The sequence below is a fragment of the Rhinopithecus roxellana genome, chromosome 15 (genome assembly GCF_007565055.1).
Source record: "Rhinopithecus roxellana isolate Shanxi Qingling chromosome 15, ASM756505v1, whole genome shotgun sequence".
Classification (NCBI taxonomy): domain Eukaryota; kingdom Metazoa; phylum Chordata; class Mammalia; order Primates; family Cercopithecidae; genus Rhinopithecus; species Rhinopithecus roxellana.
The window spans coordinates 14,198,480-14,225,470 of record NC_044563.1 but is presented as its reverse complement, the minus strand read 5'-3'; the positions used below and the strand labels follow the sequence as shown (position 1 = coordinate 14,225,470).

The 26,991-nt window shown below is 53.8% G+C and overlaps 2 protein-coding genes and 1 long non-coding RNA gene across 8 annotated transcripts; 2 read left to right on the top strand and 1 right to left on the bottom strand.

Moving 5' to 3' along the window:
• Positions 1–2,437: 2,437 nt before the first annotated feature.
• On the bottom strand, positions 2,438–22,264 carry LOC115893608. 6 transcript variants are annotated; one of them, XR_004053680.1, is made up of 8 exons: positions 21,334–22,264; positions 20,633–21,005; positions 20,158–20,290; positions 17,523–17,637; positions 14,704–14,908; positions 13,108–13,303; positions 10,813–12,269; positions 9,171–9,461 (listed from the first exon to the last, which is right to left on the bottom strand). It is a non-coding gene; the product is annotated as an uncharacterized LOC115893608 (long non-coding RNA). The 6 variants fall into 6 exon arrangements; XR_004053681.1 differs by lacking the exon at positions 17,523–17,637 and having other exon boundaries at positions 10,813–11,673; positions 12,170–12,269; XR_004053678.1 differs by lacking the exons at positions 9,171–9,461; positions 17,523–17,637 and adding an exon at positions 2,438–2,740.
• Positions 12,251–13,158, top strand: LOC104656765 (interferon-induced transmembrane protein 3-like). The gene is made up of 2 exons (XM_010356490.2): positions 12,251–12,426; positions 12,992–13,158. The coding sequence occupies exons 1-2, from the start codon at positions 12,277–12,279 to the stop codon at positions 13,130–13,132; spliced, it is 291 nt and encodes a 96-aa protein (XP_010354792.2). The 5' UTR covers positions 12,251–12,276; the 3' UTR covers positions 13,133–13,158.
• A 1,188-nt stretch (positions 22,265–23,452) lies between the features above and the next one.
• Positions 23,453–25,376, top strand: LOC104655295 (interferon-induced transmembrane protein 3-like). Its single transcript, XM_010354744.2, has 3 exons — positions 23,453–23,564; positions 24,240–24,494; positions 25,061–25,376. Exons 1-3 carry the CDS (start codon positions 23,454–23,456, stop codon positions 25,211–25,213), a joined length of 519 nt encoding a protein of 172 aa, XP_010353046.2. The 5' UTR covers position 23,453; the 3' UTR covers positions 25,214–25,376.
• The last annotated feature ends 1,615 nt before the right edge of the window (positions 25,377–26,991 follow it).

Below are 26,991 nucleotides of genomic sequence, written 5' to 3'. Positions count from 1 at the left end.
AAGATGAGGTAAGAGGTCAGCACAAGATACAGGTCATAAAGACCTTGCTGATTAAACCGTCTGCAGTAAAGAAGCTGGCCAAATCCACCAAAACCAAGAGGGCATCAAGAGTGACCTCTGGCCATCCTTGTCCAGACTGCTACACTCCCACCAGTGCCACGACAGTTTACAAATGCCATGACGGCGGGGTGGGGGCGGTGGTTCACACCTGTAATCCCGACACTTTGGGAGGCCGAGGTGGACGGGTCGCTTCAGGTCAGGAGCTCAAGACTAACATGGCGAAACTCTGTCTCTACTAAAAATACGAAAAATTAGCAGGGCATGGTGGTGCACACCTGTAATCCCACCTACGTGGGAGGCTGAGGCAGGAGAATGGCATGAACCCGGGAGGTGGAGCTTGCAGTGAGCCGAGATCATGCCACTGCACTCCATCCTGGGCAACAGAGCGAGACTCCGTCTCAAACAACAACAACAACAACAACAACAACAAAAACCAACAACCAAACAAGCAGAATACCACAGCAACGTCAGGAGGTTACTCTACACGGTCTAAAGGAGGAGGCAAGAATTATCCACCCCTTGTCTAGCGTATCATCAAGAAATAACCGTAAACATGGGCAGCCAGCAGCTCTCGGGGCCCCTCTGTCTAAGGAGTAGCCAATCTTTATTACTTTACTTTCCTAATAAACTTGCTTTCACTTTAGGGACTCGCCCTGATTTCTTTCTTGCACGAGATCCGGGAACCCTCTCTTGGGGTCTGGATCGGGACCCCTTTCTTGTAACATGTTTCTGGCGACCACAGAAGAAAAACCCCAGACCCGAAGGCTAACTTTGGGTAGGCGGTGGGGCCCAGTGACGTATTTCTGGCGACCACAGGAGGGGCTCCGGTGCGGAAACCCAAGACCTAGAGGCTAACTTTGGGTAAGTGGTGGGGTCCAGGCACATCTTTCTGGCGAACCCTGAAGGGACGACACTGAGGAGGAGCCCCCAACCCAGAGGAAACAGACTCAGCCCTGATTGGACGACTCTGGGTAAGTGGTGGGGTAGCCAGGAATGGATGGGATTGGGTGAGAGGCCCATTTAGGGGAGTTAGAGTCTCTCCTAAGACAGACAGCGTGAAAGACCACTCTTAACAAGAGGCCAGGATGCTTGGCCCACCTTGGGTTAGAGGCCCCGCCTAGGAGGGTTGGTCGGGGTCCGTTCTAAGATTTAGGGGCTTCAGAAGCAGTGAGTGAAATCGGACTCAGAGACTCTCACTGTGGCTTCTAAGCCTTTTCTTTTTCTTTTTTTTTTTTGAGACGGAGTCTGGCTCTGTCGCCCAGGCTGGAGTGCAGTGGCGGGATCTCGGCTCACTGCAAGCTCCGCCTCCCAGGTTCACGCCATTCTCCTGCCTCAGCCTCCCGAGTAGCTGGGACTACAGGCACCCGCCACCTCGCCTGGCTAATTTTTTGTATTTTTTAGTAGAGACGGGGTTTCTCCTTGTTAGCCAGGATGGTCTCGAACTCCTGACCTCGTGATCCACCCGCCTCGACCTCCCAAAGTACTGGGATTACAAGCGTGAGCCACTGCACCTGGCCTTTTTTTTTTTTTCCAGTACATTGTTCGAGGACATCTCAGGAATCTTAAATGCATGTTCAAAGCCATCAGTGGTACACCAGATGGTCTTACTGTGATTAGAACAACTGAAAAGGGAGAATAAAAATTTTCCCAATGAGCCTGACATTGTGACTTACAAGTTCCATGCGGAAACAGACAAACCAGCCACAACGGTGACAGAGGGTGCCTGCGTCTGACTTTTGGTCAATGTCCGATAAATGAGAGGATGGCTAATGGGGGAGTTTTTAGAAGACTCCATCAGGACACCATCAGACTGAGGAGGCCCCAGTGCCCTGAAACCCAACTGAGTTTGAAAGGTTGTATCCTAGGAAAACACAACTTAAGCTTCATCAGTCCACCAACCTCGAAGTAGGGACTTCAAGGCCATGGCTCCAACTTTGCCAATCAAGGATTTGCCTTCCCTACACCCCTGGTAAAGTTCCCTTTGACGGAGCCCCAAGCTGCTTGCAGTTTAGTGCTGCCCAGTTCATAAATTGCTGCTCGTTCGAATAAACTTTAAAAAAATTTCCTGGGCTTTTGTTTATATTTTAACACAAATAAGAAGATTATAGGGTGACATTTTACAGAATTGAAAGAAAAAAACCTAGAATTTTATATGCAGCCAAATTGTTACTCAAAGCTCAGAGAATAATAAAGCTATTTCCAGAAAGCCTCAGAATGTGTCTCTCCCTCACGTCTACGTTGAAAATATTCTTGAAGAAGGACGTCAAAAAACAAAAAAATAGAAAAAACAGAAATCCAGGAAATGCTGCAGGCCACAGGAGAAGTATGGGGACCCAATGTGTTTGTGAAATCTTTTTTATTAGCAACAAATCACTGCCAATAAAAAGGTAACGCAAAGGGCAAAGATGAGGGAAAATACAGTTGTGCAAAGCCTGACGATCTAGACAATGCCATCAGGAAGGGAGTGAGAGAGCCAAGGGATGTGGGAAGTTTGCCAAAGGGTGCAGGGTGCCGGGAGTTCCAGGTGTGGCAAGTCCAGGAAGCGAACAGGGGCAGCTGAATAGTGTGGGTCTTAAGACCACCATCACAGGAACTCACTCGCACACTGTGTGCCCACTGCTGTAGGGGAGAAGAGACAACGTCTTTCTTTCCTTTATAGGTTCTTAGTCGAGACAGTCTCCTGAAAATAAAAGTGAGATTAACACAAGAAAAAGCAACAGCAGTTTATGGATGCCTGCTGTACCTGCCTCGCCGGAGAGGCCTCAGGTTAAAGATATTTCTCTCTCTCTGCAATGGCTTAGGAGCCTTACTTCAGTAGTATTTTAACATGAGTCATCAATCCTATGGGAGAAGACAAAGGGCAGTAAAATATGGGGAGGAACATTTACGGGAAGGGCCTGGATTCTCCCTGTCTCTGAGGGTTTGTGCAAGTGTCTTCAGGTGCGAAAGGCAGAGAGGAGGCCAGGAAGACCTTAGTCTTTGTACCTCGCTGTCCTGCCACCAGGCAAGCAGAGAGGGGCCGAGCATTGCCCTGCGTTTTAAGTTTCGTCACCTCAGCAACGCCCAGTATTTTAGGGTGTTTTGGTTTGTTTCATCACGTGCAGCAATTCTTGGCACTGCAGGAGCAGAGAGCTGTGAGGCCTTTCTTCACCCCTCACAGGGTCACAGCGACACTCTACACTCTCATAACTACACACAGCTAACAAGAGAAAAGCAGAACACATTTACTGAGCCAAAGTTTTACATGACACAGAAGACCCAGAGACCCAGGGAAACCCTTTTTATGTTTAGATTAGATGAAGCATGGGCAGCTGTGTAGAAATGGGAACAATCCAGTGGGAAGGCGGAGGGGACAGACCCAGCAAGGCTGCCCAGAGCCTTCTCAGCACCCGCTGCAAAGCTCCTTCCTCCCTCCCACGCATGGGGGCAGGACCCTTGGAAGGAAGGCCTCCCAGGGAAAAGGGACAGAGTGATCTTCTAGGTTCTACGGCCTGCTCTGGGAGACACGAGTTCTATTTTCTATGACTCACCATGGGGAAAAGGAATTCTGGTTTCTGTGATTCACACTGGGGAGAAAATGGGGCAGGAAATAGGAGGGAAGGAGAAGGCCAGAGAGGCTTTGCTTCTGAGGCCCTTAATGGCCCCAGACCCAAGTACTCAGCAGGCCAAGGTCACGTTTGGAGCCCCAGCAACAAGAAGGAGGCACTCAGTAAGTTTCGTTGTGCCAGGCGTGGTGGGAGGAGAGCCTGAGGCCAGGAGTTTGAGAGCAGCCTCGGCAACAGCAAAACTCCATCTTAAAAAAAAATGTGTGTGTGTGTGTGTGTATACATGTGTGTGTGTGTGTATGTATTTGTTGAATGAATCAATATAAATTTTTAGAAAAGTTATAAAAGAAAAAATCTCTCATGAAAATCACCAAAAGAAAAAAACCCCCAAAAGTAGGGCAAATAGAAAATATAAAAACTGTGGCAGGAATATGTCCTTGTCGAAGAATTATTATAATAAATATGAATTAAAAGACAGAGATTTAATTAGAGATACGTTTTAAGAAAAGACCCAGAAATATGGAAATGTTCTTTGAAACTGAATTTGGGTGCTTCTAGGCGATTCCTGACGGAATCGATAGGCAATCCTCCCCCGACGGAGATAACACCCCAGGCCTGAAAGCAGCTCCGTGTCCAGCCATGAAACATAAACAGGCAACATGGAGGGAGAAGACAGTGAGGGTGAGGGTCAGCAGGAGCCACAGGCAGCAAAAACTCCGGGTGCTGGAATTCCCAGGCGATAAACCAGCTGTGCTCGCTATGTTTTTGGAAACGAAAGGTAAACATGAGGATTTTTTCCAAAAAATGAGAAATGGATACGGTGATGCAATAAGAAGAACCGGTTTGGTCTTCAGTCCTGGTTCTGCAGAGCCCCTAACACTCTTATGACTCCGAGGCAATGGGGAGTAAAGGCAGAGCCTCTCTCAACCACACCTGGGTTTTCACTGAAGAAGAGGCGTTTGGGAAGGGGCTCTGGTTGCCAGGTGATTTGGGGGCTGGAACTTTCAGTCCCACCCTCAGCCCGTGGAATGAGTCAGTCTCTAGGGGAATGATTTAAGCAGTCGTCCCTACATAATGAGGCCTCCATAGAAAACCCTAATCAGCAGAGTTCCAAGAACTTAGATGTTGGAAGCTCTAACTCATCGTGTTTAGGTGTAGCCGACACTTGATTTGGTTTGGTTTAACCCCCACGTGGGTGTTAAAATCCTGACAAAAAGCAAGAATGTGTTCACCGTAGAAGTCCGGAGTGGTGGTCTTCTTGGGAAGGGAGGGGTCGTGACTGGGCAGGGACAGGCAGGCACCTTCTGGGGGATGGGCAATGCACCCTTTTGACTAGGGTGGTAGTTTTTTACTTTTATGTTTTATACATTTTGCTGTAAATTTATTAAATTTCACAATAGGGAAACGTTAAAAGTATATGCACCCAGCAACACGGATTTTATACACACCAGGCAACCACAAATAGAAATGCTGGGAGACGTGGGGTCAGCAGTAATCATATTTCTGAAATCACCAAAATTCTGCCAGGAAAAGATATGGAGAGCCTGTGAGGCCAAGGCTAAGATCTCCAGTGAGGGTGAGACTAAGCTGAGGACCTGCAGATGACCATTGCAATGGCCGTCTGCGTCAGCCAGGACAGGCTGCGTTAGGCTGCATAACAAATAGCCCCACATAATGACATCCCGTGCATGCTCCACCCCACCGGGGAGGACTCTGCTCTCCACCCCCATGCAGAGGCCCAGGTGAAATCGCACCTCGACACGCGTCTCCATGGCCACTAAGGTGAAAGAAGGAGCTCCATGGGAAGACGGAGCCCTGCCGTCTGCCCAGAGGAGAGCCGAAGGTATCTAGTGAACAGAACTGATGCACACCACATCCAGACACCTGCGAGGTACTTGGAAGACTGCCCTTCCTGCAAGCAAAACGCACCCGCTTCCTCCAAGGCAACCATCCCGGTGTCCTCCAGCTACATGAAGGTCAAACGTACACAAGTTGCTGCATCCAGCCTAGCTGTGTCTCCTCCCAAGCTGGAGGGCTCTGAGTTAAAAAGATGAAGGTTTGCTGCCCACGCCTCCCGTATTCAACCAAGGAGCAGGGACAGGGGCTTCCAGGGTCTGGTTTGGAAGGGGAAGAAGGCAGACCCCAGCAGTCAAGCTCTGCAGTGGCTCCAAAGTCCCAGTGGGTGGCTGGGGGAGGACCCCAACCCCGGGGAGCAACTTCCTGGAAGAGATGTGGGCTGTGGTCGGTGGAGGGGACACCTCCCATCCCCACAGTCCTCTGTGGCCCCACCAGGGTGGGTGCTGGAGAGCTGAGTGGCTTCCTCAGCTCCCTTCTTGCCTGTAGCGACCCGGGGGGCCCAAGGGCTACTTTGAATCTCAGGCTGTCACAGCCTTTGGATCCAGCCTGCATTTTTAGGACAGTGCAACTCTTTCAAATCTTTGATCAACTATTTTTTTCTTTTTCTTTTTTTTTTTTTGAGGCAGGTGTCGCACGCGTCCTTGTGAAGAGACCACCAACCGGGCTTTGTGTGATCAATAAAGCTTTTTAATCACCTGGGTGCAGGCGGGCTGAGTTCGAAAAATGAGTCAGCAAAGGGAGATGGGGTGGGGCACTTTTACAGGATTTGGGTGGGTCGTGGAAGAGTACAGTCAAAGGGCGTTCGTTGTTCTCCGGCGGGCAGGGGCAGGGGCCACAAGGTGCTCGGTGGGGAGCTTCTGAGACTCACTGTCCAGGAGAAGGAATGTCACAAGGTAGTGTCATCAGTTAAGGCAGGAACCGACCATTTTCACTTCTTCTGTGGTTCTTCAGTTGCCTCAGGCCATCTGGATTAGTCCAGGCTTGGGCTCAGAGGCCTGACCGCAGGGGCCTGCCCAGGCGGGATGTGACTGATCGCCACTCAGTGCAGCCTCTACCTCCTGGGCTCAAGCGATCCTCCCACCTCAGTCTCCCGAGTGGGTGGGACCACAGGCATGCACCACCGCCACTGGCTATGTTTTCATCCTTTTTGTAGAGACCGGGTCTCACCATGTTGCCCAGGCTGGTCATGAACTCCTGGGCTCAAGTGATCCGCCCGCCTCAGCTTCCCAAAGTGCTGGGATTACAGGCGTGAGCCACGGCACCCGGCGTAAATCAGCTCTTTAAACTTCCGTCTGATTTGGTCAGGTCCCTGTGCCGAGTCACACCCGCTCCTCCTGCCTGCTCTTGGCTTGGCTGCATTTCTTTCCTTGGTCGTCCTCAGCTCCCACTGCCCCCCTCCCTCTAAAATCTCTCCCCACAAAATGCGGCATCAGGTCAGGCTGAAGAGCCTGAGGCACAGCCTTAGTCTTTTTTTCTTAGAGCATTTGGTGCAATAAAAGCGCTTTCCTGGGCCATTCCCTTGGCCAGACCTGGAGACATTGCGAGCTCCTCGGCGTTTTCAGCGGTGGGAGCGGTGGTGTGCTCTTGATTCCATCCTAGCCGCAAATGCTGAAATTTTCACTCAAGGGTCTCTGCAATCTTCCCTTCTATGGTCAGGATGGAAAGGCAGTTGCCTCTTTTAACCCACAAAGTCCCCCCTGGGTTTTCTTGGTTTCCTTTCACTACTGCTCACCCACCAGCCAGTTCTCTCCTGAACTCATGATGTCAAAACCCGCATCCGGCCGCAGGCAGCACCCACAGAACATTCACTGCCCAGCCTCAAAGTCCAGGACTCACATTGATTAGGTTCTTGCTCTCCTTCCAAACACCTCAGGGGTCACTGCCCCCACCATGTCCTCCCTGCTCTGCCTGGCCCGGGCAGCACTGCTCCCAGTCAGCCAGGATGAGCCAGGCTGTGCAGTGGTAACGAACAGCCCCACCCTCAGCCGCTGACTCCCTCCAGTGTGGGCCGGTGGCAGGTGTGGGGTCTGTGGTCTGTGCATCGTCCTTGCCCAGCCACCCAGGTTGGGGAGCCCCTAGCATGTGCTGCCAGGCCTCTGAGGTGGGAATGGGAGGTGGAGTCATGCCTGATCTCTTGGTGCCACCTCTTATGCCCACAACATCGCACTGGCCACCTCAAGTGACAAGTTCATGCCAAGCTGCAAGGGGGTGGGGAAGAAAGACTCCAGGAAGAAAGAGTCCAGGAAGAAAAATTCCAGGAAGAAAGCTGAGGCTTGGGGAACAGCACTGATGGGCCTCCCAGTGCATCTCGAGGCACTGCTGTGGGGTGTGTGCCTGTGAAGAGGGCGGGGCTGCACTTGGGAGCCAGGGCAGGGGAGTCGCTGCCCTGGGGAGCAGCAGCTGCATTCGAGCAAGAAGGTCAGGGCACCCCTCACGGGGCTGTTCGAACGGAGGCTCGAGGAACGGGCTTTTCACCCTCGTTCTGACCCAGGGCTTCTCTGAATCCGTCCTGACCGTCGGCGGGCATTGGGAAGCTGGCCCAGCAGCTCCCGGAAGGCACCCTCTAACTGCAGCTCCAAAGGGGTTTTTCTGCTGCAGCTCCCACCGCAGCTGCTGAAGAAAGGGCTTGGGAAGGAAGGAGCTGTGGCCATCCTGAGATGCAACCTCATTCTCCACACTGAGCCTCCAGAAAGACAGGGCATCCATTTACTGAGACGACTTCAGATTGCTTTTGTGGAAGATAAATGCTCAAATATGTTGTGGGAAGTCAGGGACCCCAAAGGGAGGGACCGGCTGAAGCCGCGGCCGAAGAACGTAAATTGTGAAGATTCCATGGACATTTATTAGTTCCCAAAATTAATACTTTTATAATTTCTTATGCCTGTCTTTACTGCAGTCTCTGAACATAAATTGTGAAGATTTCATGGACAGTTGTCACTTCCCCAGTCAATAGCCTTGTGATTTCCTATGCCTGTCTTTACTTTAATCTCTTAATCCCGTCATCTTCTTTGTAAACTGAGGAGGATGCATGTCGCCTCAGGACCCTGTGATGATTGCGTTAAATGCACAAATTGTTTGTAGAGCATGTGTGTTTGAACAATATGAAATCTGGGCATCTTGAAAAAAGAACAGGATAACAGCAATCTTCAGGGAACACCAGAGATAAAGACTTCTGGCCACTGGTGAGCCAGATGGAACAGTCATATTTCTCCTCTTTCAAAAGCAAATAGGAGAAATATCGCTGATTCTTTTTCTCAGCAAGGAACATCCCTGAGAAAGAGAGTGCGCCCCTGAGGGCAGGCCTATAAACTGCCCCCTTGGAAGCCTACCGCGCCGTCTTTTATGGTTGAAGCCGAAGGGATGAAATAAGCCCTGGTCTCCTGTAGAGCTCCCAGGCTTATTAGGACGAGGAAATTCCTGCCTAATAAATTGTGGTCAGACAGGTTGTCTGCTCTCAAACCCTGTCTCCTGATAAGATGTTATCAATGACAATGCTGCCCAAAACTTCATTAGCAATTTTAATTTCGCCCCATCCTGTGGTCCTGTTATCTTGCCCTGCCTCCACTTGCTTTGTGATATTTTATTACCTTGTGAAGTATGTGATCTCTGTGACCCACACCCTATTCGTGCACTGCCTCCCCTTTTGAAAATCGCTAATAAAAACTTGCTGGTTTTACGTCACGGATCCTGCCGACATGTGATGTCTGCCCTGGACACCCAGCTTTAAATTTCTCTCTCTTGTGCTCTTTCCCTTTATTTCTCAAACCAGCCGAGACACCTAGGAAATAGAAAAGAACCCATGTAACCATCGGGAGTGGGTTCTCCCGATACAAATAATCTTTATTTCTCTGTGAATTAAAACTCCAATTTAAGCATTAGCTGGGCATGCTGGTGTGTTACTTGGGAGTTCTAGCTACTCGGGAGGCTGAGGCAGGAGGATGGCTTGAGCCCAGGAGGTGGAGGCTGCAGTGATCTGTGATGGTGCCACTGCACTTCAGCCTGGGTGACAGAGTGAGACCCTGTTTCAAACAAAGAAACAAAATCCACGAAACAAAACAAAAAACCCCTCTATTCCTTACTCCATTTTTTGGCCGTGAAGAGACCCCAGGGAGACTTGCTTTTTCCTTAAAATGCTAAGTCACAAAATTCTAGAGCCTGACTGTGAGAAACAAAGTCACTTGTCCAAACCCAAAGAATGGATTTAGAAACCTGGAAAACAGCAAAAGTGAGACTTTGAACGATGGTCTTGCAAGATCAGGCATCGGATGGGCAGGCCCAGGCAGTACAGAACAAGCCATTTATCCCCCAGTGCGCAGGCCCCTCCCCCGGTTCCTCATAGGCCGAGTCCTGTGGGGTCACTGTCTTCCTATTGGTTGTTGGGCAGGAGCTTTAGGTGTTTCCTTTAGGGTCATCCTGCTGCATTTTGTTGCAGCCCACAATGCATTGCAATCCCAGTCAGCTCAGGGGCTCCTTGTGTATTTGACTTATGACCTAAGCAGCTGGGCAGGCGGATACGGACACACGAACCGAGCTATTTTGCAAGCTAGTAAACTTTCATCTTAGACTAAACTTCCTTGATTTGCGTGAGGGCAACTAAGTGGAGGGAGAAGGGGAGGGACAGGGAGACTGACAAGAAGGAATCAGCTATCCAAGCAGGGGCCTAGTATATCCTGTTTCTTCTGTAGTTTGCTGACCTAAGCTGATTTAAGGCACTTTGTCTTGGAAATGGACCACTGTATACATTATTTCCTTCACTTACTTAGAAAGGAAGAAGATAGGCCAGGCGTGCTGGCTCACGCCTGTAATCCCAGCACTTTGGGAGGCTTAGGTGGGTGGATCACGAGGTCAGGAGATCGAGACCATCCTGGCTAACACAGTAAAACCTCATCTCTACTAAAAATACAAAAAATTAGCCAGGCGTGGTGGTGGGCGCCTGTAGTCCCAGTTACTTGGGAGGCTGAGGCAGGAGAATGGCGTGAACCCAGAAGGCAGAGGTTGCAGTGAGCCGAGATCACGCCACTGCACTCCAGCCCGGGTGACAGAGCGAGACTCCGTCTCAAAAAAAAAAAAGTTTTATTGATTTAATTTTAATTACTTGTTTTTAAAGGCAGGATCTCTGTCATCCACGCTGGAGTGCAGTGGCACCATCACAGCTCATGGCAGCCTCAACCACTGGCCTCAAGCGATCCTCCTGCCTTGGCCTCCCAGTGCTAGGATTACAGGAGTGAGCCACCATGCCTGGCCAGCAATCTACTTAAACAAATATATCCAAAATACTACCTCACCATATCGTCAACAAAATATACTACTGATGAAATAGTGACATTTTACAAAGAAATTTTTTTCTCACCAAATCTTCAAAATCCAGCATGAGCTTTGTACTCGCAGCAGTTTGAGAATGGAACTGGCCACTTTCCAAGGGTGGCCACAGGGAGCTCCCCAGAGTGTAGCAGCCAGGCCGGAGGCTGCACAGAGGTGCAGGAGCGGAGGAGGCGCAGGCAACCCCAGAGTCCGGTCTGAGATGGCACAGGGAGCAGGTCTCTGGTGGCCTTGACAAGACGACAGGATCCAGGATAGGGTGGGGAGGGGACGGACCCTGGGCACTTCAGAGAGCAGAGCAGGGGAAACAGGAGCCCCCACCTAGGGAGAGCTGGAGGGGGGGCTCCTCTCCAGGAACCCCAATCAAGACAGGCCTCACGTGACTCCCACTTCCTCCTGGAGGGTGTGGGGGCCTCTTCTGAGGTGAGTTTGGTTTCTGATTTTTTCAAGGGAAACTTTTCAGCACGTTGTCCTTGGCCAGATGCCACAGGAGCCGCTGACCCAGTGACCTCACCTTGCTCTGCTCAGACTGCACTCCTGTCCACGGGGCGCTGAGGCAGGAGGAGGAAAGTGTTGTAATCTCAGTAAGCTCTTGGCCAATGGGGCCCTAGAGCCCTGCCCTGGCCCCATGGGGTGTGGCCCTGAGTCCAGGAACCCCCCGCCCCTCATGTCCCCTCAACCTCTGTGGTGTTTTATAAAGCAAAGGGGCCCCGGAAGGAGGAAGGAGGGGGTCGCGCATGTCAGCCCTGAGCACCGAAGCTGCCTCCACAGGTCCTGGAATCCTCCCTGTATCCCAAGACAGCCTCCTCTTCAGTCAGTGCTCCCCACAGTCCCCGGTCCTGGGCCTGGAGGGCTGCTTAGGGCAGGCAGCAATGGCCACTGGGTCTCTGACCTGCAGCAGGAGACACAGGGAGGCTTGGGCCTCTGAACCCACATGGAGCAGAACTGTAGCCCCAAGAAAGGGAAGATTCCAGCAGAGGAGGCCTGTGACAAGAGAGGTGAGGGCTTGAGGGGCCCCCTGTGGGGCCTAGAGTGTGGAGGCCCATCGGGGGCCTGGCAGGGACACTGAACCAATACAGTGAGGTCCTGCAACTGCTGGCGTAAGGTGAGGAGACTCCCAGGTCTAGTAAAGTTCACAGGGGCCTCTGACACCCCTACAAGAGGAAGCTGGAGTCACATGACGCTGTCCTGCTGGGGTCCTGGAGAGAAGGCTCCTAATCCGACAGTGCATCCGCCTGCCCTGAATGTATAACTTCACGTTCAGAAATTTGTTACCCCCCTCCTCAGACCTCACACAAGCAGGAAACAAACTTCTAAGAAAGCAGAACCCCTGAGTCCAGCGGGTCAAGGATCCTAAGAAGACAGCGAAGACCTGTCAGAGACAGTACCCCAGCATCCAGACGTCACTCCACAAATGGTCATGTAAGAGAGCAGGAACCACACTTCCCAAGCCTTCTTCACCACCAAAAACATCAGCTTCCCGGAAACCTGAGACATGATCAAGGAGGAGCACTGTGTGAAGTCAGCCATGACCCACATCCGCAGCGAGACCTCCGCGCCCGACCATGTCGTCTGGTCCCTGTTCAACACCCTCTTCATGAACCCCTGCTGCCTGGGCTTCATAGCATTCGCCTCCTCCGTGAAGGTGCGTGTGGCCCCAGGGGATGCTCAAAGGGTCCGTGAGCCTGGGGCTCCACCTGCCCAGATGCTGCCTGGGGTGGGGACTTGTGTGTCCCTGTGAGTGTGAGTTTGTGTGCACCTCTGTCCCGTGTGTGCTCACGTCAGTAGCTTTGTCTGTGTGATCTGTGTATGGGTGGCTTGGGGAATCTGCCCAGTGCAGGTCTAGGAGGAGGCTCCAGGAGGCTGGCTGGCTCAGAGTTTGTCACAGCGATCCACTAGCCCAGAGCAATTCTCCCTACAGCCCAGTACCAGAAATGACACCCTCACCTTCCAGACTGGCACCCAGGTTCTCCCAGAAAGTGAGAAGGGAACTCACAGGCGACTTCACCCCATGGTGGGAGAACAGCCTGTGCTGGGGCCAAGGCAGAAGGAGGATGAGCCCCGAGGCCCCTGGAGAGTCAGCCTGAGTGAGGAAGGGGAGGGGGTGGTCCCTGATCTCAGAGTGGGGAGGAGCCAGGGGGGAGTGGGAGCCACAGCACATGGCTCTCAGCTGAGGGATCCTGGTCCCCTCACCATCTCTTCTCCTCCAGTCTAGGGACAGGAAGATGGTTGGCGACCTGACTGGAGCCCAGGCCTGTGCCTCCACCGCCAAGTGCCTGAACATCTGGGCCCTGACTGTGGGCATCTTTGTGACGACTGCACTCACCATCCTTTCACCAGTAGTTCTGTGATAATATTCCAAGCAATTTCTCAGATGACAAAGAATCTCCAAGGCCAGTAGTAGCGCCCAGGTACTCGCCATCCACTGCTGGTCCTGCCCCCGGAGCCGAGTCCTGTATCAGCCCTTTATCCTCACACACTTTTCCACAGTGGCATTCAATGAAGTGCAGGTGTTTCTGGTGCTGTGGAAGGCAGGATATAGTGTCAGGAAAAAAGGCTCAAAATGTGCCTGAAGGTGTCCAGTGTTTACGCTTCTATATAAGCCAAGAGGAAAGATGCCTTAGCAGTGAACGGAAAGCAGTGGACAGAAAGCAGCTGTTTGTTCCCTTCCTCCTCCAACCACCCGGCGTCAGAGATAAGAGAGCTCCTAGAGGCAGCAAGGTTCTGCTGCGTTTGAATCCCAAATCTCTTGCTCATACCTAAGCTGCTATATGAAGCCACAAAGAGGAGGAAAGAAGGAGACCCTCCTCTAGGAGGCTGACCAGGAGAAGGCTTTCTTTTTTTTTTTTTTGACACGGAGTCTCGCTCTGTCGCCCAGGCTGGAGTGCAGTGACTCCATCTCGGCTCACTGCAAGCTCCGCCTCCCGGGTTCACGCCATTCTCCTGCCTCAGCCTCCTGAGTAGCTGGGACTACAGGCGCCCGCCACCTCGCCCGGCTAATTTTTTGTATTTTTTAGTAGAGACGGGGGTTTCACCGTGTTAGCCAGGATGGTCTCGATCTCCTGACCTCGTGATCCGCCTGCCTCGGCCTCCGTAGTGCTGGGATTCCAGGCGTGAGCTGTTGCGCCCGGCCAGGAGAAAGCTTTTTTTTTTTTTTTTTTTTTTTTTTTTTTTGAGACGGAGTCTCGCTCTGCTGCCCAGGCTGGAGTGCAGTGGCCGGATCTCAGCTCACTGCAAGCTCCGCCTCCCGGGTTCACGCCATTCTCCTGCCTTAGCCTCCCGAGTAGCTGGGACTACAGGCGCCCGCCAGGTCGCCCGGCTAGTTTTTTTTGTATTTTTAGTAGAGACGGGGTTTCACCATGTTAGCCAGGATGGTCTCGATCTCCTGACCTCGTGATCCGCCCGTCTCGGCCTCCCAAAGTGCTGGGATTACAGGCTTGAGCCACCGCGCCTGGCCTTTTTTTTTTTGAGACGGAGTCTCGCTCTGTCGGCCAGGCTGGAGTGCAGTGGCCGGATCTCAGCTCACTGCAAGCTCCACCTCCGGGGTTTACGCCATTCTCCTGCCTCAGCCTCCCGAGTAGCTGGGACTACAGGCGCCCGCCACCTCGCCCGGCTAGTTTTTTGTATTTTTTTTTTAGTAGAGACAGGGTTTCACCGTGTTAGCCAGGATGGTCTCGATCTCCTGACCTCGTGATCCGCCCGTCTCGGCCTCCCAAAGTGCTGGGATTACAGGCTTGAGCCACCGCGCCCGGCCAGGAGAAAGCTTTTAAAGAAATCAAAGAAGACTTAACTCAGCTCAGCTTTAGGGCTGCCTGATCTAACTAACCAAGCTTTGCTTCTTGTTTGTCCATGAGTGAAAGGGAGGCCACAGGGCTTCTAACTCAAGCCATAAGGTCACGGCATCGCCCGGCGGCATACTTACCCAGGTTATTAGATTCTGTGGCACTTGGATGACCTCCTTGTTTTAAACAGTAGCTGCCGCTGCCCTACTGGTGCAGGAAGCCGATCAACTGACTTTAGAGACTGTGAATACCCTAAACACAGCTGCCTTGCTCCTCATCGCGTCAGTGCCGGGAATGTGGGTGGAGGATTACGCGGGGGTCGAGGCAAGAGACTGAAGGCACAGACTGTTTCAGTACAATAAAGAAAATAGAACAAGAACAGTTGTAATACAAATTAGATATAGAGATGATCATGAACATTATCAATCATAAGTATAAACATTATTAATCATTAGCTTTTAATATGACTTCGTTGCATTACTAATATAACCAAGGAATAACCGGGGGTTATAGGGTCAGGTGCTGAAGGGACATCATGAGAAGTGACCGAGAAGGCAAGAGATGAGCCCTCCGTCACGCCCACATAAGGGCCGTGTGAGGGCTCCTTGGTCAAGCGGTAACGCCAGTGTCTGGGAAGACACCCGTTACTTAGCAGACCGCGAAAGGGAGTCTCCTTTCCTTGGAGGAGTCAGGGAACACTCTGCTCCACCAGCTCCTTGTGGGAGGCTGGATATGATCCAGGCCTGCCCGCAGTCACCCGGAGGCCGAAACCCCTCCCTGTAGTGCAGTGCTTCAGTGGTCACTCTCCTTGTCCACTTTCATGTTCCTCCCGTACTCCTGGTTCCTCTTTGAAGTTTGTAGTAGATAGCGGTAGAAGACATAGTGAAAGTCTTAAAGTCTTTGATCTTTTTGATAAATGCATAGAAGAAAACGCTGACGTATGCTGCCTTCCCGCTCTGCTTTGGCTACCTAAAAGGAAGGGCCCCCTGTCCCATGATTGTGTGACTTACCTGACCTTATCAATGACTTGGACGACTCACCCTCCTTACCCTAACTCCTTGTCTTGTATGCAGTAAATATCAGCGCCCAGCCATTCAGGGCCACTACCGGTCTCCACATCTGGGTGGTAGTGGTTCCTGGGCCCAGCTGTTTTCTCTTTATCTTTTTGTCTTGTGTCTTTATTTCTAACGATCTCTCATCTCCGCACACGGCGAGAACACCCGCCAAGCCCTGTAGGGCTGGACCCTACACAGGACGTCCCTTTCATTGCTGTGAGGATGTGGTAGATAAAGTGCTCTCAAGCCGGAAAGATTGAACAGATTGGCCCCTCGAGGACCCGGACATTGAACGTTTTACTGAGGGAAGCAGTTTCGTACTAAAGGGAGTCTGCCGAGCTGGGTGTGCACTGCTGACTTTGGACTCAGTAGAAGAGGTGCAGTCTTTGCCTGCAGAAACCTCTGCTTAGAAGGCAGAGCTAATAGCTCTGACAAGAGCTCTCCCGCTAGCAAAAGACCAGAAGGTGAATATTTACACAGATTCCAAAAATGCTTCTGCCACTTTGCATGTTCATGAGGCTATTTACAAAGAATAAAAGACTTTTAACCACTGAAAGTAAAAAAATAAAGTATCAGGAAGAAATTAAAGTATAAGAAATAAAGTATAAACAATGACAACTCCACCTTCTAAAGAGGAAGCCTTAGCTGTACCTCTCCTCCCGGAGATCCCAAACTCCACTCCACATGAAAAGGCTTGGTTTGCCCAGAAAAATAAGAGCTACATTGAAGGAAGTTGGTTAAAATTCTCCAATGGGAGGCTAGCCATTCCTGAAATGGTGGCCCCCAGATTTGTAAAACAGTTCCACAAAGGAACTCATTAAAAAATAAAAAAATAGGCCGGGCGCGGTGGCTCAAGCCTGTAATCCCAGCACTTTGGGAGGCCGAGACGGGCGGATCACGAGGTCAGGAGATCGAGACCATCCTGGCTAACACGGTGAAACCCCGTCTCTACTAAAAATACAAAAACTAGCCGGGCGAAGTGGCGGGCGCCTGTAGTCCCAGCTACTCGGGAGGCTGAGGCAAGAGAATGGCGTAAACCCGGGAGGCGGAGCTTGCAGTGAGCTGAGATCCGGCCACTGCACTCCAGCCTGGGCGACAGAGCGAGACTCTGCCTCAAAAAAAAAAAAAAAAAAAAAAAAAATAATAATAATAATAATAAAAATAAAAAATTAAAGACATTATTAAGGCATCATTTCTTTTTTTTTTTTGAGACGGAGTCTCGCTCTGTCGCCCAGGCTGGAGTGCAGTGACCAGATTTCAGCTCACTGCAAGCTCCGCCTCCCGGGTTTACGCCATTCTCCTGCCTCAGCCTCCTGAGTAGCTGGAACTACAGGCGCCCGCCACCGCGCCCGCCTAGTTTTTTGTATTTTTTTAGTAGAGACGGGGTTTCACCGTGTTAGCCAGGATGGTCGCGATTTCCTGACCTTGTGATCCGCCCGTCTCGGCCTCCCAAAGTGCTGGGATGACAGGCTTGAGCCACCGCGCCCGGCCAAGGCATCATTTCTATGTGCCATGGCTCACTGTTATTCTTCGAGCCATTTGTAAACAAATGGTGTTTAATTTGTGCTCAGAACAATCCACCACGAGGGCCTATTTGGCCTCCGGGATTTCAGGAAACAGGAGCCAGGGGGCCATGCCCTGTGAAAAACTGCTTATGGACTTCCCCGAATTGCCTGAGAGGGGCTGTCAGTGCATGTTACGGTTCATTTACACCTTTCAGGATAGGTCAAAGCCTTCCCCACCTGGACAAAAAAGCCACTGGAAGTAACCAAGGTGTTGTTAAGAGACCTTATTCCCAGATTTGGACTGCCTCTAACTCTAAGATCAGATAATGGACCAACATTTGTGGCTGAAATAGTTCAGGACTTAACCTGACTACTAAAAATAAAGTGGCAATTACATACCGCTTGCAGGCTGCAGAGCTCAGGCAAAGTGGAGGCATGAACCAGACACTCAAGCAGCTGCTGAAGAAATTTTGTCAAGATCCGGGCGTGGTGGCTCACACCTGTAATCCCAGCACTTTGGGAGGCCAAGACGGGTGGATCACAAGGTCAGGAGATCGAGACCATCCTGGCTAACACGGTGAAACCCTATCTCTACTAAAAAATACAAAAATTAGCTGGGCATTGTGGTGGGCGCCTGTAGTGCCAGCTACTAGGGAGCCTGAGGCAAGAGAATGGTGTCAACCTGGGAAGCGGAGGTTGCAGTGAGCAGAGGTTGCAGTGAGCGGAGGTTGCAGCGAGCGGAGGTTGCAGCGAGCGGAGGTTGCAGCGAGCGGAGGTTGCAGCGAGCGGAGGTTGCAGCGAGCGGACGTTGCAGCGAGCGGAGGTTGCAGCGAGCGGACGTTGCAGCGAGCGGACGTTGCAGCGAGCGGACGTTGCAGCGAGCGGAGGTTGCAGCGAGCGGAGGTTGCAGCGAGCGGAGGTTGCAGCGAGCGGACGTTGCAGCGAGCGGACGTTGCAGCGAGCGGACGTTGCAGCGAGCGGAGGTTGCAGCGAGCGGACGTTGCAGCGAGCGGAGGTTGCAGCGAGCGGAGGTTGCAGCGAGCGGAGGTTGCAGCGAGCGGAGGTTGCAGCGAGCGGAGGTTGCAGCGAGCGGACGTTGCAGCGAGCGGAGGTTGCAGCGAGCGGAGGTTGCAGCGAGCGGAGGTTGCAGCGAGCGGAGGTTGCAGCGAGCGGAGGTTGCAGCGAGCGGACGTTGCAGCGAGCGGACGTTGCAGCGAGCGGACGTTGCAGCGAGCGGAGGTTGCAGCGAGCGGAGGTTGCAGCGAGTGGACGTTGCAGTGAGCCAAGATTGCACCACTACACTCCAGCCTGGGCAACAGAGCGAGACTCTGTCTCAAGAAAAAAAAAAAAAAAAAAAACCAGAAGGAAAACGAGAAAATGGGTTGCGGTCTGGCAACCTGGTTATGTCTTTACTCGGCTTATTTTTCCCTTGCCACAAAGTTTTCTTTACTGTCTTATTGGAATATTGTTGCCCTAGACAGACTAATTCCCCTACTGGGTTTGTGAAGGCTTTCCCTCAGCAGGCTTAACCGCATCATAAAGTTGCAGGCAGTACTTCAAATCGTCACTAATAAGACAGCAAATACTGTCTGTGGACATGTATATTGTTGTGGACAAATACATTGCTGTGCCAGCAAGCTACAAAAATGAGAAATGCCATTTACCAAAATAGACTACCTCCTAGCCCAGGAAAAAGGAATATGTGGAAAGTTAAACCTGACAAATTGCTGCCTAGATATTGATGATAATAGAAAGGCCCTTATGGAAATAGCTGCAAGAATTAAATCAATACCCCATCTTCCAGTTCAAACTTAGAAAAAGCAGTCTCCAGATTCTCTCTTTAGAGGCTAGTTTTCATTTTACGGAAAGTTCAAGACTTCAATAGGCGTTGTTCTGGCCATACTAGGAAGTTGCCTAACATCCCCTTGTCTCTTACCTCTCCTTGTCAGAAGCATTCAAGCAACTACAGAGGCAATAGCAGCTAGGCAAACTACCACTCAGCTAATGGCTTTGCGTAAATATCAACCATTGCCCAAAGAAGAAAACCTGTCTCTTCATTCAGAATTAAGTAATATTGAGGCCTTCTAGTAAACTTCTTTTATAAAAGGCCTCAAAGGAGGGCGGATCATGAGGTCAGGAGATCGAGACCATCCTGGCTAACACGGTGAAACCCCGTCTCTACTAAAAATACAGATACTAGCCGGGTGCGGTGGCAGGCGTACCTGTAGTCCCAGCTACTCAGGAGGCTGAGGCAGGAGAATGGCGTGAACCCGGGAGGCGGAGCTTGCAGTGAGCTGAGATCGCGCCGCTCACTCCAGCCCGGGCGACAGAGCGAGACTCCGTCTCAAATAATAATAATAGTAATAATGATAATAAAAGGCCTCAAAGAGGGGAAGGGAATGAGGCAGGAAATTAAATAAAAATAAAATGAAAAAGAAAGAGAAATAGGTTTTCCTGTATTAGGCTGACCTGTCCCAGAGGCAGCAACAGACACAGGCCAGACCCAGGCAGAGTCTTGATAATATTATCTGCTGTACTCTGGAGACTCTCCCAGCACTCCCTCAACACAGGGAGAAGAAAAAAACAAATTTTCCTTAGTTTTGTGGAATGAGTTTATAGATTCCTGTTCTCTGTAACTAATGACTTTAAGTATTCTGTTTTATCTAAGAAGTGTAACGATGGTCATGTGAAGCCTGAGCAGGCCTGAACTCCAGCTGCCTGGGCACCACAGTGAGGGTTACAGGATAAGCCCGTGCCCAGACAAGCCTAGATACGGACATCTGGGTTGCTTGGCAGCGGTCACGTGCGATCATGTCTTTGTCCTGCCTCTGTATCCCGGCTTTCACACCACTGGAAGCTAGCCCTGCCCTTTTGTGAAGTGTGTATAAAAGTCAGATGCTGTCTTTGTTCTGGGCCCAGTCTTTGTACATAAGTCTGCTGGGCCTGAGTGTACTTAATAAAAGATTCTCCTGTTTTAACCTGAGGTCTCTCTCTCCTCCTCCTGAATCCCACAACAGTGCTGCTGCCACTTCACCTGGGGAGGGTCCTGTTGAGGGTCCAGAGTGTGGTTCTGAGACTGAGCAGAGTGGCCAGTCCCTGCCGTGCCCCTTCCGGCCTCTGTGCAGCTCTTACGGACGGGCGCGTGCTCATGTGCAGCTCCTGGGGCACTGTGGGTTGGCGGGACGCAGACCCTGAGAACTGCAGCACCTGGCGAGGACGGGAACCCCTCTCCTCCCCCTCGGGCACGCCCCTCGCTGAGGCTTCCTGCCCTCCTCTGCCGCTCCCACCTCCTCTTCACCCACGAGGGGTCCCGATTTCTGCGTCTCCTGGGCCCCTCCCTGGGCAGGGGTTCAGCCTGAATCCAGGATGCTGTCTCTGAGGCTGGGAAACCTACCAGCAGGCCAGGGAGGACCAGGGCACCCCACACACCAAGGTCGCAGCTGGGAGTGTGCCAGCCACACTCAGGACAATTCTTCCTTGGAGGCCTCCCTGCCCCGACTGGGACTTACCTCCTTCGGAAGAGGGGCCTGATGGCTCAGAGATGAAAAGATCCCAGGTGGAGAGTAGTTCCCTCCTAACGCAAGTGAGAGCAGCCCCCACAATATTTGCCAGCAGAGTCCTCCAGATGTCTGGAAAGATGCTGTCCCCACAGGGAAAGAAGAGGAGGCCGACAGGGCTGCTCCCCAGCTCCCACCAGCCCAGGAGTCCGCGGCAGAGCAGGCCACAGGTGACACCTCCATCACCACTCAGGACCTGGTCCCTCCAGACACCAGCGAGTCTTCCGCCCCGGCCCATCCAATCAGTGAGGCTGGAGACCCCAGGATCCTCACATCCCTCAGTCCTTCCCGAGGAGCTTGTGGCCGTGCACTTGGATCATGGGCCCTGAGGAAAGGGGCATCCCAGACATCTCAGGCCACGCTGGACACAGGGGACAGGCCAGGACCCTGACACAGAAAACATCATCCTGGCCACTGGCCCACGACGGACACAGGGGGGCCAATGGATCAGTGGGGTCCTGGTCTAGGGACCCCCCCAGGCATTTCCCATTCCCAAAATGTGTAGTTGGGAGAGATGGGGGTGGGCACAGCCCCTCATGCCGTCAGTGGCCAGGTGGGCAGCAGCTATTGCATGGGAGATAGGCAGGTGGGGTCTCTGAAACTGCTTCCCCTCCCACCCCAGCTGGGAGAGTCAACCGAAAACAACATCTCACCTGGGAAGGGACAGAAGTAAGTGGCACCCTCGGAGCCTGGTGGGTGCAGGGCCCTGGTCCCCGGTTGTCCTCCCTTTCCTTAGCAGTCTAGCCCCACAGGACCCACGGCCCCCGGCGGGTGGAGGGGATTGGTGCAGACCAACCCAGTGTAGCCCAGTGGCAGCTGATCGCTGACCGCCGGGTGGAGATCAAGCCGACCTGGAGCCTGGGAGGTGTGGACACTGATCTGGCAAATGCAGTCTTTTCTATTCTGTTGCCAAAGATGGACAGGGAACACCATGTGAGCCTGCGGCAGAACTGTGCACCACCAGCAGGGCCCTGTCAGACCCACTGAGTAAGAGCAGGTGGTGGACCAGCAACAACGCCTCCTCCCAGCATGGAATCAGAGCACTCGGATGGAACAGGCAGGCTGCCCTGACCCGGGTCCTGCACCACTTTTTCCCAAGGCCTGTCCCTCCGTTCATGTCCAGGGCTGCAGTGAGAATCCCAGGGGACCAGAAGATGGAGGAGGCAGAATTCAGAGCCTGGTGCTCCATGCATCAGCCGTGGGTGAGGGAGCAAGTAGGATCTCGATGGCACTGAACTCCAGCCGGTGAGGGGAGCTTCAGACCATGGTGTCCCCATGGCAGAGCCAGACGCAGAAGCCAGGCCATCCTGTGTTGCAGGGAGACAAGGCCCAGGACAGAATGCGAGTGGAGGCCTGGACGTGGCTCCTTAGAACAAACTCTGTCCGGCAGAAGGCAGAGCACTTAGGCAGCTGGGCCTGAGGACTGACTCCTGCAAGTCGGCAGTTAGTATAAGACGTTAATATTTTACTACATGGTGGCCGGGCAAGGTGGCTCATGCCTGAAATCCCAGCACTTCGGGAGGTCGAGGCAGGCGGATCCCAAGGTCAGGAGTTCGAGACCAGCGTGGCCAATATGGTGAAACTCCATCTCTACCAAAAATACAAAAATAAGCCATGGTGGCAGCACCTGGAGTCCCAGTTACTCGGGAGGCTGAGGCAGGAGAATCACTTGAACATGGGAGGTGGAGGTTGCAGTGAGCCGAGATCGCACCACTGCACTCCAGCTTGGGCAACAAGAGTGAAACTCCATCTCAAAAATAAAAAAAAAATTATACTATGTGGGCTGGGCATGGTGGCTCACGGCTGTAATCCCAGCACTTTGGGAGGCCAAGGTGGGTGGATCACGAGGTCAGGAGCTCGAGACCATCCTGGCTAACCCAGTGAAACCCCTTCTCCACTAAAAATACAAAAAATTAGCCGGGCCTGGTGGCGGGCACCTATAGTCCCAGCTACTTGGGAGGCTGAGGCAGGAGAATGGCATGAACCTGGGAGGCGGAGCTTGCAGTGAGCTGGATCCGGCCACTGCATTCCAGCCTGGGCGACAGAGCAAGACTCCAACTCAGTTAAAAAAAAAAAAATTATACTATGTGGATACAATCCCTGCTGCGTGGCCTGGAAAACATCCCGTAGCAAAGGTGTTCAACATCGAGAAGCACTGTGAGTTGTTGGTTATCACAGCCATTGTTAAAGTTAGATCTTATAAATCTTATAAATTATCAATACAATTTATCTTATAGAGCCAAAGTCATCATTACTCAAACACATCACTCTGCAATTACACGGCTGCACGCTACTGTTATGTGAACTCCGGAGGTCACTGATGTGGACCTGACCACCCACTGAGGCGAAGGCTACGGCAGGGTGAGCAGCTACCCATCTCTGTAAGTTCCACCTTCAGCGATGTCCTCCGGGGAGTCTGGCCTGGTGGGCAAATAAGCCCAGGAAAATGGGCCCATGTAGCACATCAGGAATTAAACAGGTCGCGCCGCACACAGGCCTGCAGGCCTCGTTCCTGCCCCTGTGACCCCTCCCCTGCCAGCCCTGCCCACACTGCCCCCTCTGACGAGCCAAGCGCACAGCATCAGCTCAGTTTGCCGCAATAGCCTCTGCCAAGGAGGGTCCAGGAAGAAACCCAGAGGCCACACAAGGTGTTTCCACAGGGAGGACGTAACCTCCGGAACTGCTCAGGGGCACAAACCGGTTCATGGGAAAAACAGGCGGCAACTGCAGGAAGCGGCCGGCACCCGTGTGAGGACCCAGGGAAGAGGCAGAGATGATCAGAACCTGGAAATCTGGAGGGCGCCCCAGGGACCAGACACCCAGAGCTCTGGGCACCTTGGGTGCTGCTGGGCCACGTGGAGCGGGTCTGGGAGCCTTCACCCAGGTGGGCCTCCAGGGTAAAAGGCCATGGCTCCTAACTCCACCGTCCAGGCCTCTGCCACTGGCATCCCACAGCCCCCTCTTTCGTCAGTGCTCCCCAGAGTCCCCGTTCCTGGGCCTGGAGGGCTCCTTTGGGACAGGCAGCATTGGCCGCCAGGCCTCTGACCTGCACCAGGAGACACGGGGACCTTTAGCCCCCACACCCACACGGAGCAGGACTGCAACCCCAGGAAACCACAAGGCATTTCAGCAGATGAGGCCTGTGACAAGTGAGGCGAGGGCTTTGGGGGAACTGCTGTGGGACCTGGCGTGTGGAGGCACCAGCACAGGCCTGGCAGGAGCCCTGAACCGGGACAGTGAGGTCCTGCAGCTGCTGGCCTGCGGTGTGGAGACTCCCAACGTAGGGGAAGTCTCCAGGACCCCCACACCCCTAACAAGATGAGAAATGTGCTCACTTGGGCTCTAGAGAGGAAGCCCCTCTTAGCCCTCAGCCCCTCCTTCCTCCCCGTCCCAAAGTAATTTGATCTCCAGGAATTTGTTCCGCCCTCATCTGGCCCCGGCCAAATCCCGATTTGACAAATGCCAGGAAAAGGAAATGGTTGAGAAATCGAAACTACTGGGGAAAGGGAGGGCCCACTGAGAACCATCCCACTAACCCGACCACCGCTGGCCTTCGCAGGACACCATGAACCACACGGTCCAAACCGTCTTCTCTCCTGTCAATAGCGGCCAGCCTCCCAACTATGAGTTGCTCAAGGAGGAGCAGGAGGTGGCTGTGCTGGGGGCGCCCCACAACCCTGCTCCCCCGATGTCCACCGTGATCCACATCCGCAGCGAGACCTCCGTGCCCGACCATGTCGTCTGGTCCCTGTTCAACACCCTCTTCATGAACCCCTGCTGCCTGGGCTTCATAGCATTCGCCTACTCCGTGAAGGTGCGTGTGGCCCCAGGGGATGCTCAAAGGGTCGGTGAGCCTGGGGATCTACCTGCCCAGATGCTGCCTGGGGTGGGGACTTGTGTGTCCCTGTGAGTGTGAGTTTGTGTGCACCTCTGTCCCGTGTGTGCTCACGTCAGTAACTTTGTCTGTGTGATCTGTGTATGGGTGGCTTGGGGAATCTGCCCAGTGCAGGTCTAGGAGGAGGCTCCAGGAGGCTGGCTGGCTCAGAGTTTGTCCCCAGCGATCCACTAGCCCAGAGCAATTCTCCCTACAGCCCAGTACCAGAAATGACACCCTCACCTTCCAGACTGGCACCCAGGCTCTCCCAGAAAGTGAGAAGGGAACTCACAGGCGACTTCACCCCATGGTGGGAGAACAGCCTGTGCTGGGGCCAAGGCAGAAGGAGGATGAGCCCCGAGGCCCCTGGAGAGTCAGCCTGAGTGAGGAAGGGGAGGGGGTGGTCCCTGATCTCAGAGTGGGGAGGAGCCAGGGGGGAGTGGGAGCCACAGCACATGGCTCTCAGCTGAGGGATCCTGGTCCCCTCACCATCTCTTCTCCTCCAGTCTAGGGACAGGAAGATGGTTGGCGACCTGACTGGGGCCCAGGCCTATGCCTCCACCGCCAAGTGCCTGAACATCTGGGCCCTGATTTTGGGCATCCTCATGACCATTCTGCTCATTGTCATCCCAGTATTGATCTACCAAGCCCATCGATAGATCAGGAGACATCATTCAGGCCAGCAGCTCCGCCCACAACCTGTGTCCCACGTGCTCCACCTTCCTTCCATTCCTCGCCCTGCCCCCGGAGCGAGTCCTGTATCAGCCCTTTATCCTCACACTTTTCTACAATGGCATTCAATAAAGTGTACATGTTTCTGGTGCTGCTGCGACTTCACCTGGGGAGGAGTCCTGTTTTGGGTCCTGAGCGTGGATCTGAGACCTAGCAGTGTGGCCAGCCCCTGCACCGCTCCTTCTGGCCTCTGCAGCTCTTGGGGACGGGGCAAGTGCTTAGGCCTTCTGGTTTCGGGCCTCCTGCTGTGGGCAGCAGCTGGACCCAGGACCCTGGGAGGAGTTCCTGCGTCCTGGAAGTCTCAGCTCCGACTCAAGGTGGGCTCTTTCCGGGAACGTCAGTGCTGAGTCCGGGACATCCTGGGCCCAAGGATACGCTCTTGGCCTGTCAGCAATCCAGGCTGTCGGCTCAGGACAGAGGGAAGGGCTGGAGCCCCCAGCAGGGCCAGGAAGGGGCAAGGTGGCACCGGCTCCCCAGCTGCTCCCAGACCCTGCTCTGTGGTGCTGGGGACCTGGCTTTAGTTCCTCGGGGTGGAGGGAGCACCGAGCTGTCTGGAGCAGCCAGCGCTGCAGATGTGGGCAGCTCGGGCCCTGTGGGAGGGAGGGGGCTTTGTGCCCACGGCAGCAGCTGAAGGAGCCCCGGGCCTCGTAGCCCCTCCTGGGTGACCCAGGTGCTGCTTCGTGGCAACTGCCGCCTCCAGTCCAGCGGGTATCGTCCCTGCTCCCCCGCGGTGGGGGCAGCACAGGAGGAGTGGAGCTGCCCTCATGGAAGTTACCTCCACCCGGGTCTGACCCCTGGACAGACACCCCGCCCCGACCTGGTTACAGCTCCCTTCCTCGGTTCGGTCGCCGGTGTGGGCGTCTGGGGTGCCCCGTGGGCAGCCGCGGGAGGAGCTGGGGTGACCACGCGCGCCCCCGCCCCGCCGTCCACCCCCGACTCCAGGTCTGGATCCACTCCCCCTCCCCACCCTCACCCGCCCCCAGACCCGGAGCCGCGCTCTCGGCCCAGGGGTCCAGGCGCCGCATGGGCGATGCACGCAGAGGAAGCGCCCTCTCCCCCTCGGGGGTCTCCCGGAGGTGAGTTCCAAAGGGGGCGAGCTCCGAAGTGGGTCCCGGGCGGGAGGCGCGCGGCCCCGCGGGGCGGGGAGGGAGAAGCGGCGGAGGCGGGAGCTCAGCGGCGCCCCTGGCGGCGGCCGGCGCAGGTGCAGGTCCCGGAGGAGGCTCCGCCCGCAGCCCGGACCCCGGGGGGTGGGCGGGACGCGGACCCTGAGACCCGCAGCGCGCGACGAGCACGGGCGTTCCTCTCCTCCCCCTCGGGCACGCCCCCGGCCGAGCCTTCCGGCCCTGCTCTGGGGCTCCCACCTCCCCTCACCCGCGGGGGGCCGGATTTCCGCGTCTCCGGGGCCCCTCCCTGGGCAGGGGTTCCAGCCTGAATCCAGGAGTGACCTGTGGGAGGACTTGGTGGTCCGGAAATCACCCTGGGAGCCCGGTCCTGTGACGCCATGATGGGTTCTCTTTGCGCTCCGGGACAGAGCCCATTGGTCGCATCGGGGCAGGGGACTTGCAATAAGGAAAGTGTAATTCGCGCAGAGCCGGCTGCCGGGGAGACCGGAGTTTTGTGATTACTCAAATCCGTCTCCCCCGAAACGTGGGGATCCGAGTTTTGAAGGACGATTTGCTGGGTAGGCGGCCAGTGAGTCAGGAGT

Bases quoted from the DNA above. Each gene is read 5' to 3' on its own strand.
- LOC104656765 (XM_010356490.2), top strand. From the start codon at position 12,277: ATGATCAAGGAGGAGCACTGTGTGAAGTCAGCCATGACCCACATCCGC. The intron at 12,427-12,991 runs GTGCGTGTGGCC...CTTCTCCTCCAG, and splicing joins CATTCGCCTCCTCCGTGAAG to TCTAGGGACAGGAAGATGGT.
- LOC104655295 (XM_010354744.2), top strand. From the start codon at position 23,454: ATGATCAGAACCTGGAAATCTGGAGGGCGCCCCAGGGACCAGACACCC. The intron at 23,565-24,239 runs GTGGGCCTCCAG...TGGCCTTCGCAG, and splicing joins GTCTGGGAGCCTTCACCCAG to GACACCATGAACCACACGGT. The intron at 24,495-25,060 runs GTGCGTGTGGCC...CTTCTCCTCCAG, and splicing joins CATTCGCCTACTCCGTGAAG to TCTAGGGACAGGAAGATGGT.